The sequence below is a fragment of the Haliaeetus albicilla genome, chromosome 12, assembly GCF_947461875.1.
Source record: "Haliaeetus albicilla chromosome 12, bHalAlb1.1, whole genome shotgun sequence".
Taxonomy (NCBI): Eukaryota; Metazoa; Chordata; class Aves; order Accipitriformes; family Accipitridae; genus Haliaeetus; species Haliaeetus albicilla.
The window spans coordinates 25,248,331-25,262,478 of record NC_091494.1 but is presented as its reverse complement, the minus strand read 5'-3'; the positions used below and the strand labels follow the sequence as shown (position 1 = coordinate 25,262,478).

Genomic DNA, 14,148 nt, shown 5'->3' with positions numbered 1-14,148 from the left:
GCTCCTCAGCCCCAACCCTTCTCTTTTTTTATTGCCTTTTAACCACACTAGCTCTGCCTTTTCCTGTAATTCATAGGTCACAGTGGCTTTCCCTTGAATCAGGAGATTTTTACTGCTGATTTGGAGCACGCTGAGAGTAATCCTGTTCCTGCTCACAGACTTGCCACATCTCCCTCTCTTGGAAAGGAGTGGCCTTCCTTTTTATTTTAGCCTGAATGTCTGTTGGTGTCCTGTGTTTCAGGACCTGATGATCAGGCTTCTGGGAGGAGGGGAGGAGTGGAGTTTGATGAGGTCCCTTTTGAAGCAGCTTTTGAAAGATCCATGTGTGCAGAGTGGCACAGGCTGAGGACAACCCCAGGCTTTGCAGGAAGGGATGAAGACACCAGCAGTTAGAAATAATAGTGAAGCATTGCAAATCCTGGGAAGTAGAAAGGAATTATAGTAGTGGTTGGGGGGGTATTTCCCCATATGGAAGGGATGGGAAGGACAGCATAGCAGAAATGGTTTTCTTGGTATAAATAGCAGTTTGGGATTATTTTACTAGGGAAGAACTGAGGTGGATCATGGGTCCTGTTCCCCAGAGGAAGGTCCCAGAAAGGCAACTTTGTGCTGCCTTTGTCAGAGCAAACGTGGGGCTTCCAGCCAGGCACAGACCAGGGTGGGAATGCCTCCACACCTCATGTGTGGTCAACCTTTGAGGAGCCTTTTTGAGGATCTCCATCAATCTCTTCTCTGCCTGGTAGCACACATGAAGCTGTTGGGAAACTGTTAACGTTCGCTGCACCCGAGCTAGTGCTGCAGTTATAACCCTTGCCCAGTGTTCTGCAGCTCTCAAAGGCACGCAGCCTCGGCCTCAGAAATTATTCTCACCTTCCAGCCAGTTTTTTCCAAGCAATGGTGCTCCTGTCCTTCCCTGGCTTTACCCACCTCCTGGCTGTTCCAACTTGGACTTTTCTTCCTTTCCCTCTCTTTTGCCATTTAGTTCTTCTCCTCCTCTTCCCACAAACATACATCTCACTACTTCTGTGTTCTGCCTGTGGGTGACTGAAAGGAACCCTCCTGCTCTTCTTTCCTGTTAATTGCTTGTATTTCTTCTCTAGTTTCTATTTATATTTAATTTTATTTTTGTTTAATACCATAAATCGTGGTGGCACTTTCCTTGTGTTATTTGTTGCTCCTGACATCACTAGAGTTCATCGGTGCTGACCTGTCTATGAGGATTGCACCATCACAAGAGCAATAAAACCCACACAAAAACATTTTTTTCAAGACATATCATTATGTTAATTAGATAAGCAGATTGTGATATTACCTGCTAGTTCCCAGAAGTGTGACAGTTACTTGCTGTACAAGGATCATAAAACTGTCATGTATGGCGCTCTGACTTATTAATGTACAGTATTGATTTGGTACAGCATCCTCATTTGCAACGGTTCTTGCTCAGGATCTGGCTGCCATTATGCTGAGACTTTCTTCTCAGCTCATTGTGGATGACACCATAATATAAATAAATTCTAAAATGGGGAAGACTTGTAATTGAAGATGCAAAAATGGGTAGGAAATGGAAGAAACCACAACGATAAGCAGGAGGTCAGTGGGTTGTACTAAATACGTTTCTTCTGTAAAGACCAGAGAGTTTTTTTCTCCTGTAAGATGTCAAGGGTTTGGGGCTGCAGTATTTGAAGCTGAAACACTCTGTAGATAAAAGGCACGCTGGAGCGTTAGTGTGGACAAAGAAAAAAGAAGTCTTCAGCCGGTACGGCTAACGTCTTCACTCTGTCAAGCAGTCATTATAGCCTGTGGATGGAAACAGACTGACCTATTTCTGGTCGGTTTAATTAGCAAGGTGGGACAAAGTGGAGAGCTGCTCATGCTTTCGCTCCCCTGGCACCCGAGCACGTGCTGCGTGAACGCATTAGCACCAGGCAAAACCGGGGCTGGAGGGCTGCTCCTCACTGCCATGCCTCCCCTCCGGCTCTGCATGCGCCGTGGGCCGAGGCAGGGAAGGTCTGGGGCTTGGGGAGCAGGGACCCGACCGTGCAGAGATGGGAATGGCACGTTCCTGGCTGCCCAGGCTCGGCATGAACGGCGCTGGGTCTCTGCGGGGATGGGCAACAGACCTCTGCCACCGGGCATGGGCACCTGGTGCCTGTCTCCGGTTGGGGTACCAGTCTCCCAGTGCCTTCCCATTCCGGTCTGAAGGGCCAGGCTGGAGTCCCGGCCCTGGCTCCTGAGCCAGGGTCCTGTCCTGGGGTCTCGGTGCAGGGTGCTGGGCTGGGGTTATGCCCAGGGCCTCAGTCCCTGTCCCGGGGTTATGCCCAGGGTCTCAGTCCCCATCCCTGCATCCGAGCACCCATGCTCCCCGGGGCTCCTGTCCCAGCCTCTCGGGCTGGGCAGCTGGGCGAGGTTCTGGGGTCCCGGTCCCAGGGTGGGATGCTGGGTCAGGGTCCCTGTCCCCTGCGTGTCAAGGTGCCGGTCCCCGGCCTGTCGTCCCGCTCCAGGATGGTGCTTTGGGAGCCGGTCCCCGTCCCGCAGTCACATACATCCCGGGTCTCGGCCCCCCTCCCCACCCCAGCGTCCAGGCCGCCACCGGGGCCCTCGTCCCGGGGCGGCGGCCGCTCCGCCCCCCCCTCCCCCCCCCCCCCGGTGCGCCAGCGCGGCGGGAGGCGAGGGGGGCCGGGGCGGGGGCTACGCGGGGGCTGCCCCGCGGCGGCCCCGCCGCCACCGCCACGGCCGGGCGGGGCCATCGGCGGCGGAGCAGCGCGGCGCGGGCCGCACACGGCGCCTGTGCCGAGGGGCAGGGCCGGGGAGGCGGGCGGCCCCTTCGCCTCCCTCCCCTCCGCTTCCCGTCCCTGCCCCTTCCCCCATGGCGGCGCTGGGCGACACGGCGCGGCTGGCGGCGGCGGCGCAGCGCGGGGCGGCGGCGCTGTGAGGAGCCGCGCGGGGCCTGCGCGGCGCGGCGCCGGGCGGGCATGGCGGGCCGCGGCCGCCGCGCCTGGCTCAGCGTCCTGCTGGGGCTGGTGCTGGGCTTCGTGCTCGCCTCGCGCCTCGTCCTGCCCCGCGCCTCCGAGCTGGCGGCGGCGGCGCGGCCCCGCCGAGCCCGCCCGCAGGGCTGCCGCCCGCCGCCCGCCGCCGCCGCCGCCCCGCCGCGCCGCCCCGGCCCGCCGGCCCAGAGCTTCCTCTTCGTGGGGGTCATGACGGCGCAGAAGTACCTGCGGAGCCGCGCCGTGGCCGCCCACCGGTGAGCGGGCGGTGGCGGGCGGGCGGTGGGGGGGGGGGGGGGCGGCTCCGCTCGGCTGCCTTCGGCTGGGCTCGGGTGGATTCGGCTGGGATGGGTTCGGCTCGGTTCGGCCACGTTCGGCTGGGCTCGGCTCGGCTCGGCTCTCGGCACGGCCGTTTCTCCTGAGGAGCGGCTGAGGTAAGAGCCCGCGGGCGGGAGGTCTTCCGCGGCGGGGCCCTTGCGGCCGGGATCCTCCCCCCGCCGCCGGCCCGGGGACCGCTCGCTCTTCCCCGGGGCAGGTGTGAGCGAGCCGAAGGGGGGGCACGCTGAGACCCGGCTGCCCTCACACCAGCCCGGGCGCAGTGTGGGCAGCACTGGGGCGCTCTCCGGGCGGCCGGGCCGGGTTGTGGGGAGGGAGGTGCCCCGACCGCTCCTCCGCCGCCTGGACAGGTCGACGGAGACGTGAGGGGTCGAGTTGAGTCGCGTTGACGCTCTCACAGGGTCTGGTTGAGCCGGTACCTGGCAGACGGACCCAGCGGTCTTGCCTGAGGGTCGGGCAGCCCCTCCGTAGCGAGGGGGCACCTACCGCCGGTCACTGGGGGAGACGCGGTCGTCAGAGTCCTTCCCTCAAAGCTTCTGCCTTGGGCATGGTCGCGTCACGCTGGTGCAGTCCTTGGCTGCTGCTTCTGAAGAGAGCTGACAGCCTGCTAATAATAATAATAAAGTTTGGAGACCGCTGTAACCCCCTGGATAGGGGAAAAAAAGACTGCTGTGCCAAGCTGACAGCATATGCTTAGGAACGAAACTCAGAAAACGCATCTGGGAACAAAGAGTAAAATCAACCTCTGCTTGTCGCAGCTGTTGCTAAGGCTGGACCAGGTAGCGAAACGGCTCAAATGGGGAAAGTCAGCTTGGGTGAAACGCCTCTAGCTTTGGGCTAGTGAAGCTAGCGCCAGAATCGGGGTCTCTGAGCCATGTGTTTATTACCTGAGTATACCTCTTTTTGGAGCAGGGACAATCTTTGTGCTTTGCACCGCGTGCTGCTCGCTGTAGCCAGCGGCGTGGTCTCCAGCTGTAGCTGGGTATCGCTGTGAACGTTGCGTGCTAACAGGAGTTCTGTCCAAAGCCTTGGCAGCATCAGAATAATCATCTCTTATGTGAGAGACGTGTCTGTGGCTTTGGAGAAACTCTCTGCTCTGCTGAAATATGCTTATTGCTCCAGTGTTCGCGCCAGCAGGCAGTGCTGGGAGGCTGCGCGGGAAGCCTGCTTGGGAAATCTGAAAGAGTTAAGAGCTAAAATGTCAGCTCGGGTATACCCCAGCTCCGATTGAGCGCTGCACAGCCAGTGCTGTCAGAGGAGTAGCCGGGAGCTCTGGGGCGGATCTGTCTCTAATAAAACGTCCCCTTCAGTCTTGTACTAGAACAAACCCTTCTCCATCTCCTGCCTGCCCAGGTTGAAAAGTATTTGGCCCTATTGGCCAGTAAGAACAGTATGGCAAAACTGTGTATGATGGACCACCTCCTCCTCCTCCCACTGCGCAGCTCTGGCTTTGGGAGAGGGTTGCTCTCTCTCTGTATCATCATCAGATGCACTAAAATTGCTTAATTTGGGCAATCTGAAGCATATTGTCCACCAACAATGGTTTTAATGGTAACTTAATTCCTTCTTTCAGCAGTAGACCTGTAATAAAGTTACAGAGAGTGCATGGTTGGTGCTTTGAAATGGGTGAAAGAATCTATTTCTTCAGGGTTATGTATTCTTCTTCACCATGTGGGATGGAACATTTTGGATTGCAAATCTCATGAGCCATGTAATTTACATTTACATACAGAAAGGCTGGAGTTGTGTTGGGACATCACATAACAGGTTTTATGGCAGAATAGTTTGTTTAGCATCAATCAGATTTTGTGTCAAGAATTCAAGAAAGGGAAATGTATCACAATATTGTCCAGAGATGGGTGTTAGTTGTGGAACATTTCACTTTGCTGGTGTGGGAAGGATTCATGTCCCTGGCTTTGCCCGTGCTTGTTGAACAGTCCCGTGCTGTGGGAGAGCTGGGTTTACAGAACCAGATCTGCAACATCTGCTCACACACAAAAAAAAAATGGCTAAAGATGCAACTTTAGAAATCCAGCTATGGAATCGGGCTCCTTCAGCCCTCTGAAGGAGATCTGAGTATCACTTTTTCCTGCACTGCTATTTTGGTTTAACCTCTAGAGATGACATCCACTCTCAGAAGGGATGAATAAAGAGACCTCTTAACGGTGCGGTAGGGCTAAATGCATTTTTCTCACCTCTGTTGCTAAAAGAAACTGGTGACAGGAAGACATCTTTGGGGGAAGGTGGGGAGGGGGGAAGAGGAAGACAAACCTGAAATCTTAAATGGTTTTTGATTGCCATGAAGTACTCAAGCAGACAATTGCTGGGATTACTACATTGACAAAGCATCCTGGTGAGCTGAATCGCTGGCACAGGGAGTGAAATGGGAAGCTGCTAGCAAGGCATTCCCGGGGTGGCAGCGTGTGCAGAGCCTTGATACTAACGCTAGCCAGAGCGCTGAAAGGAATTAGGGATTCAGAGGCTGAATACCTCCAAATTGCTGTGGCTCAAAGGCCATTTACAGACACAGCTAAAAGGGACCGGAGCGGAAAGCATTTGCTGATCCTTGCTGCTGTGAATCCAGATAGGGTCTAACAAGAGGGGAAGCAATCCACTTCCTGAACATCAATCACGAGCAAAATGACCACTGCAAGGCAAAACGGGCCTGCTGGATTTTCAGGAGACGCCGGCTCTTTGAAACAGTCATGCTTTTGTAGTCTGCAAGGCAAAGAATAAGGTTTTAGATCTACAGGTTTTCGGAGGGCAGATTTGTAGCTTCAGCAGTTATCGCATCTGACAGCCAGGTTAGCAGAGCTTCCCTTCCAGGAGGCCAGTGAAGTGCAGCAGCAGAAACTGCAGTGTCACATCAAAGGACAAGAAATAGTCAGGAAAAGAGCTGTGCAGGAAGGAGTTAAGGTATGGCTGGGGTTCAGGGAAAGTGCAACAATATGTGCTAATGGTTTTGCAGTTGAGGGGAGTTGTCCTAAAAGAGCTGCAGGAAGGAGAGGATGGGAATAAGCAATCACCCAGAAGATTTAAGTGTGCTGTCTCAGGAACAGAGATATCAGCCAGTTAACTTTTTTTTTTTTTTTTTTTTTTTTTGCATAGCAACTAGATTTCCTGGGAAACGTGGCAGGAGACTAGTGTGAATGCAGTTAAAGGCGAGATGTCAGAGGCTGGCCTTTGGCAGTGTCTCTGCAGGAACACAGCCGCAGTGCTTCTCAGTTTGGGACAGTCCCCATGGCACCTTGAAGTGCCACAAGGCCACACACATGAGGACCACAAGCGATGCCTGGGCTTGTGCTAAGCCATCCCACTCCTGCAGCAGAAGGATGCCCTTCAGGAGGCTCTGTTTCAAATGTCCTGCCACACTGTTCACGGTGGCTTACAGGAAACAGACTGGACTGGAATCTAAATACCTGAGTGCTTGGAAAAGCTTAAGTGAAAGGCAGCCAGAAGGATTTGGGGTCTAAAGGAGTTTGTATTATCTGTCTAAGCCTGCACTAGCTGCTGCAGAAGTGTAATACAAAACACATTTTTGTGTTTCTTTTTAAATTCGGAGCCTAGGTCGAGGCTTGTGTGGTATTTGGTTTTGGTCCTTTCTGGTTGCTAGTGAGGTAATACGATGGATTGTGGAGCATGCACTCTTGCCTCTCGGGAGGAGGTTGTGTGAAGTGACTTTGAACATCGTGACAACACGATATGCATTTTGCTTAATGTGTCCATCATACTGCAGTATTGCATTAGTGAGAACTCGGTGTGTCCTGCTCTTGTATCCTCTAGCAGACATATGACATACTTGGCCTTTCAGAGCAGTAAGTTACCTAAATTTTGCAAGAATGTTTAAGGAACAGTATGAAACAAGTACAGTGAGAGTAATTGGCATTGATGCATGGGGATAAGGAGAAACAAAGTCACCTATGTACCCCAAAATAACCATATGGCCCAAACCTCTGAGACACTTGGGCTTTGATCTTAGTCTGACCCACTGAGTATCAGTGTCCTTACAGATGATGGATCTGTTTCTGTCCCTGTTTCTACAAGGAAGGTGGATGGATATCCATGGACAGAAAACTGGCATCACTTTAAATTGGAGGACTTTAATTCAAAGGACTCTAAGGAGGTGTGGAAGCTGCTTGGGTTCTCCATTAAAGCTGAATACCAAACTGTCCTGCAAAAATTTGAAAGGAACTCCCCCTCAAAATCTGAATTCTGTAACGCAGATATTAACTGACAAGCTCTTTTAAACCTATCTGGAAATTTAAAAACCCAGCTTGTTTTTCTGACCTCTTGTGATGGTCATCTGCAGTACCATGTGCAGGAGCAGCATGCTGGTTTCCGTGCTCAGTTCTCCTGGCTAAGCTGTGATTCATTTGCTTCCCCTGTAGCAAGCGTTGCTGGAAAGATGGGACCTTGAAGAACAGTTATGCAAAACTGGCCCTAATTCAACAAGAGATTTAGCTGAACCATGTATTCAAGAAATCACTCTTTTAGGTCCGTTATCTTGCCAAGTTCTTCACAAATTATGATTTTCTTCAGCATAATTATACAAGATGACTATTTCTCAAAACTTTAAATGGTTTCTCTGATCTCCTCTAAGGGAGGTTCCCAAGCAGCAGACAAAAACCAAATACATTTTATGTAATCGCCTCCACTTTGGGTCTCTACAAAGGGAGCACTCTGCATAACACCACTGACTGTGCTTCTGCTGAGTCTGCAGAGCTGATAACAAAGCAAGGTAATACAAGTAAATAATATACACTGGAAACCGAAGATAAAACATTGCAGATAAGTGCTTCTCCTGCTCCAAGCTATGCTTCTGAAACTTCTTTTTAAATGAAGAAATGACTTAAGACAACATTTGGTGACTATAGTAGTGGTCACTTTTTAGAAAATACTGGGTTTTTTTAGCACTCTCTTTGTGCACAGTTTTCTGTATTGCATGAATACCTGTACCAACTGTGACAAAATCTTTGCACCCTGTTTGCTTGTGACTTGCTCAGATTAGGGTACACATAGAGTATCCAGTGCGCAAAACCAGTTAAGGGATGGTAAAATGGACTTGGTAGCCACCAATACTGGAGCAGTCCTAATGTCCTCTGCTAAGAGGTTTCTTCTAAGGAAGCATTACCTAATTTTTCTATGTTTCTGTTCGTTTAAATTGCACTTTGATTCGCTTGTCAACGCTAGCTTCTAGTTTGTTGGAGTTATGTGCCCTGTGCACCGAGAGAAACCAGGTCGCACACTGTCATGCATGTTTTCAGTGCTGCCCCTGGGGAAGGTAATAGAGAGCCTTGCCATCCTGATTCATGCACATCCTCCTGTTTAACCGAGCAGATTCAGATTACACAGAGGAGATAAGGTTGGATTCTGTCAGAGCAGTTCAGTTGCTGAGTTTTTAAATGACCAGTTTAGTACACGTATCGGTTGTATTCAGAACCTGATATTTCTCTCTGGATAGAGTTGAAATGGCCTTAAGCTGCCTGAGGCCACCAGTGATCACTGCAGTGGAGGTGGTCTCTGCAGGTGTAGATACAGGAGTTGGGTGGCAGAAGTGTCATGACCGCATTTCCTTTAAACAGCGGAGGGTGATGCAGAGCCCTTGCAGGGGGAAGGAGGGCATCAAGTTTCACTAAAAACATTTTCTCTTGTTTTTTTTAATTATCAAACATACAATTCATTTGCAGATACAATCTGCAAGTCTTGTATTAGAGAAGCCTTGACCAGGAAAACAATGTCAGCTGGTGGGAGTGGGTGCTGGTGGGGCCACAGAAGTAGGAGGGTGTTGAGACAAGAGCTCTGTGCCTAAGGAGCGGAAGGGGTCAGGTTGCGGCCCATAACCTGAGAGCAGACATGGTAAACTGGACTTCAGGTGGGAGGATGGGCAAGAAACATAGCTGTTAACACATTAATCTGCAGAATCGCTTGTGATTGAGCCAGGTCTGATTCTTTGCAATGTCAGATGAAAAAGTTAAAAGTAGCTTTGATCAGAATTCATCCATGCATTTACCAGTCCTTAATTCTGCTCATAGCTGGGGTCAGAAAAATGTACTTAAAGTTCATCTTACAATCTGTGGTTTGGCTTCTTTGGCAGAGTGCAACAACGTGTTTCCTGAGCAAACTTCTTTCTGTATTCTCTCCCCCAAAAAGGGCCGCAGCAAGCTGTGGCTTAGACATAAGGAGCAGCACATGGTGAGTCCCATTGTTTCAGCTGCTGCTGAGCAGCGCTTGCATTGACACAGATGCTCAGGCAATTTTTTGATGTGGGAGCATATTTTGTCTGTCTGGGTTCGAATGAATGCTCGAAGCCACAGTCACAAATAACACGGCGAGTTGTCTTATCCTAGAAATTGCATTGTCACAGGAAATCAGCAAAGGCTTGGTCAAGCTGTGCTGGGGCATGGTCGATGTGAGATCTTGAGGCTGAAGTAATGTCGTGGTGCCAACCCAAGTCACACACTGATCATTGGGGTGTGGTTAATGTTAGGGCATGGTCTTTCTGTGTGCGTTGTGCTCTCCATGTATGCAGGAATATGTCTCTGGTTTATTCCTGTTTTAGTATGAAACTTAAATGTGGCCCAGATCCTTGAAAAGATGGGGTCAAACTGGCTTTGAGCTGAGGGGTTTAATGCAATACGAGGACTGGGAATCAAATGTGCCAGGGCTTATGGATGTACATGCATTTTGTTCCCTCTCCATTGAATGGGAACTCTTCTCTTGACAATATTTAGGGGGGTCCTGAGGTAAGGGTACCTGGGTGGAGAGAAGGAGTAAATTTGAACTGGGAACCAACAGAAGGGGTGGTGGTGTAAAAAAAAAACCAACAAAAAACCAAACCGAACCAAAACAAAACCCACTTGAAGACTGCTCCACAAGAGTCCAGAAAGGAGTGATTGAAGATATCTTGCATTGTCCGTAGTTTGTAATCATTACAAAGGCAGACCTTTCAGGATCTTGAGAGCAAGTCTGAAAATTCATTGTTTGCTTTTGATTAAAAAAAGCGAATAAGCAGAAATTTCCATAAGACTTTAGCTTATAACTTCACCTGGTGATTGTCTGGAAAGTGTCCTGGGTCCACCCAAAGCTGCATGGGGAACTGGTCTCAGTGGATGAGATAAGCTGCGTTTCTCAGTAGCTTCTTCTGCCTTCTCTTTTTATGAGATTAAAATTTGAATGTATCAAGTACCTTTAATGAAGAAGTCTTTTAAACTTAGATTGGGAGTTGATATGGGAAGAGCAATTTACCATGTAGTCTTTTCATTCAAGACCAGATGATTTGTATGTGGAGTGTGGGTGTCAGAAAATAAACAGCAAAACTTCCTTAATAGTTAGTGAAAGTTCAAGATATGAACATGTCTTATTTTTAAATGGGCAGTTTTCAATGCTTTAACAGGATGTGATTTTATAACCACTAGTACCGTGCATTAATTGCATCACTGTTCATTAAAGGCCTCAGCCTCTGTTGTGAAGTCAACAGGAATGTTTCCACTGGCTTTACTCTGTGCTCTTCTGGGAAGCTGGGATCTAAACTTTTCCTATGAAACACTACCCATTGCAGTAAGAAATCCAGAAGACAAAGCTTTTAAAGTAATTGGGCAATATTCATTACACAGGGCTGAACTAGTGTGTAACTGTTAAGGTGTCAAAGTTGATGTTTAGTTACTGCTAATTAAGTGCCTTTGTGTTTGCTGGTGGGACTTAAAAATATTTCAGAAGAATTATTCCTTACATTGCAGGCTTTGTACAGTAGCTAATTCTGGAGATCTCAAATTGCAGATGGTCTGTACTGCCCAAAATCTGCTCTGCTTTTGGCAAGAAACCTATGTTGAGAGGCATCTGGTAAAAGTGACAGTGATGTATTGAGGGAATACTGTGTCCTTTACCTTGAGACCGTTTTCACATTCAGCTTTGAATATAGGTTATATTCTGATTATAGTCACCAAACATGATTAGAAAATATTCTCCCTCTGTACAAAAAGGGGCAAAACTTGTTGGTTTACCAATGAAAATAGTTTTCTGTGAAGGATACGTGAACTCCGCTTTTTCCCAGGTAGAATTTGAGAAAATGGCACTGAAAGCCTAAAATTCATAATTTTTAGGGCAAGGCTGTAACAGCTACATGATTGAAAATCCTCCCTGGAGGAGGTTAAGTATTCTGCAGTCTGTCTTGAGGAATCATCCTACGTCTCTTCCTGCAATATAAGTGACCCAGTTTGCCCACGCAGATGGGTTGGATTTGGCAAAGAGGAGCACAAAAGGTGTGGAGCAGATGTCGTCGCTGTGCTGCTTCGCACAGAAAAGGCTCCTCTTTTGTGATGTTCCTCTCTACTAAAATCTAGTTTGAAGTGTGCAGAAAGCTGCTGGAGGTGCAGCTGTTGGTAGCACCAGGTCATCTGTTGGGATTACATGTTTTGCATGCATCTCTTAAGACTATGTTTCTACTAGTCTTTTGCTGGTATGGGCAGACCCATTTGAGGTTAGTGTTGCTGCCATGCTCTGTGCTTCTCCGGCCATCACAAACAGGCAGTAGTGTTTTACTTCTGTCAAAGCCCTACATGCTTCTCCACACAGCATCTGGAGAAGTTGCTGTTTGGTTGGTTTCCCACAGGGTACTGATTCTTCACAAGCTCATGTGAAATTTGCATCTATTTACTTTCTGGAAGTCAGTACTTCTGAATGCACATTTGCGCTTTTGGGGGCTTAGAGGGACTAGAGGGTGGATATGATGCTGGATAACTTTCAGGGAAGCTTTGGAGGCATTAAATCCAGTTGTATGTGAATTGTTTGCCCATCTTGGCTCCCTTTGGCTTCGCTCTGTATCTTGTGACCAATAGCTGTTAGACCAGTACTGAGTGTGCTTAGGAAATTCTGCCTGCCAGTAGTGAACTACTACTATTGAATTATTTTTCTTTCAGGGATGCAAAAATGATACTCAGATGCTTGCCATACCAGAATTTTTTGTGTGTTATACCAATTGATCTGTGTGCCATGTGAATATCCTCATTTGTGGGGAAAAAAAATAACATTTCAAGGTGTTTAAAAAGAAAATTTGTAAAGCAGATGAAGTGTAGTTCCTTTGAGTGGCCTCTGGTAGAACTCTTTGCCTGCCTTGGTTTGCATACTTAATTAGTCCTTATTGTCTTTTTCAATCTAGAACATGGTCCAAAACCATTCCTGGCAAGGTCGAATTCTTCTCCAGCGAGGGTTCGGACACCTCTATTCCCATCCCCATCGTGCCGCTTCCAGGTGTAGATGACTCTTACCCACCCCAGAAGAAATCTTTCATGATGCTCAAATACATGCATGACCACTACTTGGACAAATACGAATGGTTTATGAGAGCTGATGATGATGTTTACATCAAAGGGGACAAACTGGAGAACTTCCTCAGGAGTTTGAACAGCAGCGAGCCCCTCTTTCTTGGGCAGACTGGCCTCGGCACCACAGAGGAGATGGGGAAGTTGGCACTGGAACCAGGTGAGAACTTCTGCATGGGGGGACCAGGAGTGATCATGAGCCGGGAAGTCCTGCGGAGAATGGTGCCCCACATTGGCGAGTGCCTGCGAGAGATGTACACCACCCATGAGGACGTGGAAGTGGGAAGATGCGTACGGAGGTTTGCAGGAGTGCAATGTGTATGGTCCTATGAGGTAAGGGTGAGGGCATGGAGAATGAGGTGTGCCTTGGGGAAGGTAGAGGAGAGGGTGGGAGAGGCTGGCAGCAGGGGATTGCTGTTGTATGGCTGCGCAGCAGTTCCTCCAGAGCTTCCCTCCCTTTGCAACTTGACCGTCCAACTGTACAGTTTCTACACTCTCTGTATTCTCCAAGCGTCACCCTGGGAGAGACTTACACAAATACAGAAATGCAACAGTAAGGAGGGAAATGGAGCCTGACATTAGGCACATTGGGGTGGGGGGATGAACATTCATCATTCATAACAGATATTTTTATTTAGACAGAAAGGGAATAAGCTTATATCAAAATGGCCATGGGTCCCTGCAGTCTTGACTGTCTAGGCCTCTTTTCTCTAGCTGGGTATGTCATGGTGTCAGTGTGGAAAACAGATGATACAATTACTGTGCAGCTCGCTGCAGTTGAAATGTACAAGGCTGACAGATGTTTGCCCTGACAGTGACAGTTTTTTCCCAAACTACAGCCATGGCAGAGATGTCTCATGGTGGCTGGCACTGTCACACCTGTGTGCTGAGCTGCCTCCCAGCCTGCCAGCAGCCCAACTCCATTGCTGCTCAGGGGACTCGCTGGCAGCTCCATCCTGCAGGTGCCTGCTCAGCATGTCCTTGATGTCAGCAGAGACAAGCCACCGCTCTTACACCGAAACATGAGGTCTGCCCACACTGATGTGGCTGTGAATTTGGCATCTTGGAAAAAAATGAGAGGGTCCCCAGCGTGGTTGTGGCAGTTTGCTGCTGCTGTTCCTGTGGGATAGTGGGGGCTGGTGGCTCCTCCCAGGGGTGAGGGGGAGGTTCTCCTGCCTGGGTGTGCTGGTCTCCTTGAAGTGAGTCCTGGGTGTTTACAGACTGTCTGATTGAAAACACCTGCTGGACTTGAGCTGCTGTTTCTCCTCTAGTACAGGGAAAAAGCTGCTTGGTCTGTCTTAGAAATAAGGGACAAGTTGAAAGCAGAAGAGAGGGTGAACAGTTTGTCTTTTTACACAAACATTTATGACTTGTACGCAACTATCGCTTTGTCCTTTTATGAGATGTGGTAAAGAGGGGGATTCCTCTGCCCGCGTGACAGAGGAGCTTTGGTCATTGATGACAACAGATACTGCTGCTGACCCGCTCTTTCACTGGCAAAGACTTCCATT

General features: G+C 49.3%; 1 protein-coding gene across 2 annotated transcripts in view; it reads left to right on the top strand.

Moving 5' to 3' along the window:
- The first annotated feature begins 2,906 nt into the window (after window positions 1-2,906).
- The window catches only part of CHSY1 (chondroitin sulfate synthase 1), a 79,136-nt gene continuing 67,894 nt past the window's right edge, over window positions 2,907-14,148 (top strand). For both annotated transcript variants that reach the window (XR_011327144.1, XM_069798562.1), the window contains exons 1-2: window positions 2,907-3,241; window positions 12,475-12,970. Coding sequence is in view for 1 of the 2 variants with exons in the window: in XM_069798562.1 (XP_069654663.1) it covers window positions 2,973-3,241; window positions 12,475-12,970 (765 nt within the window). In the remaining variant the exon portion in view is untranslated. The remainder of the gene's footprint in view (window positions 3,242-12,474; window positions 12,971-14,148) is intronic.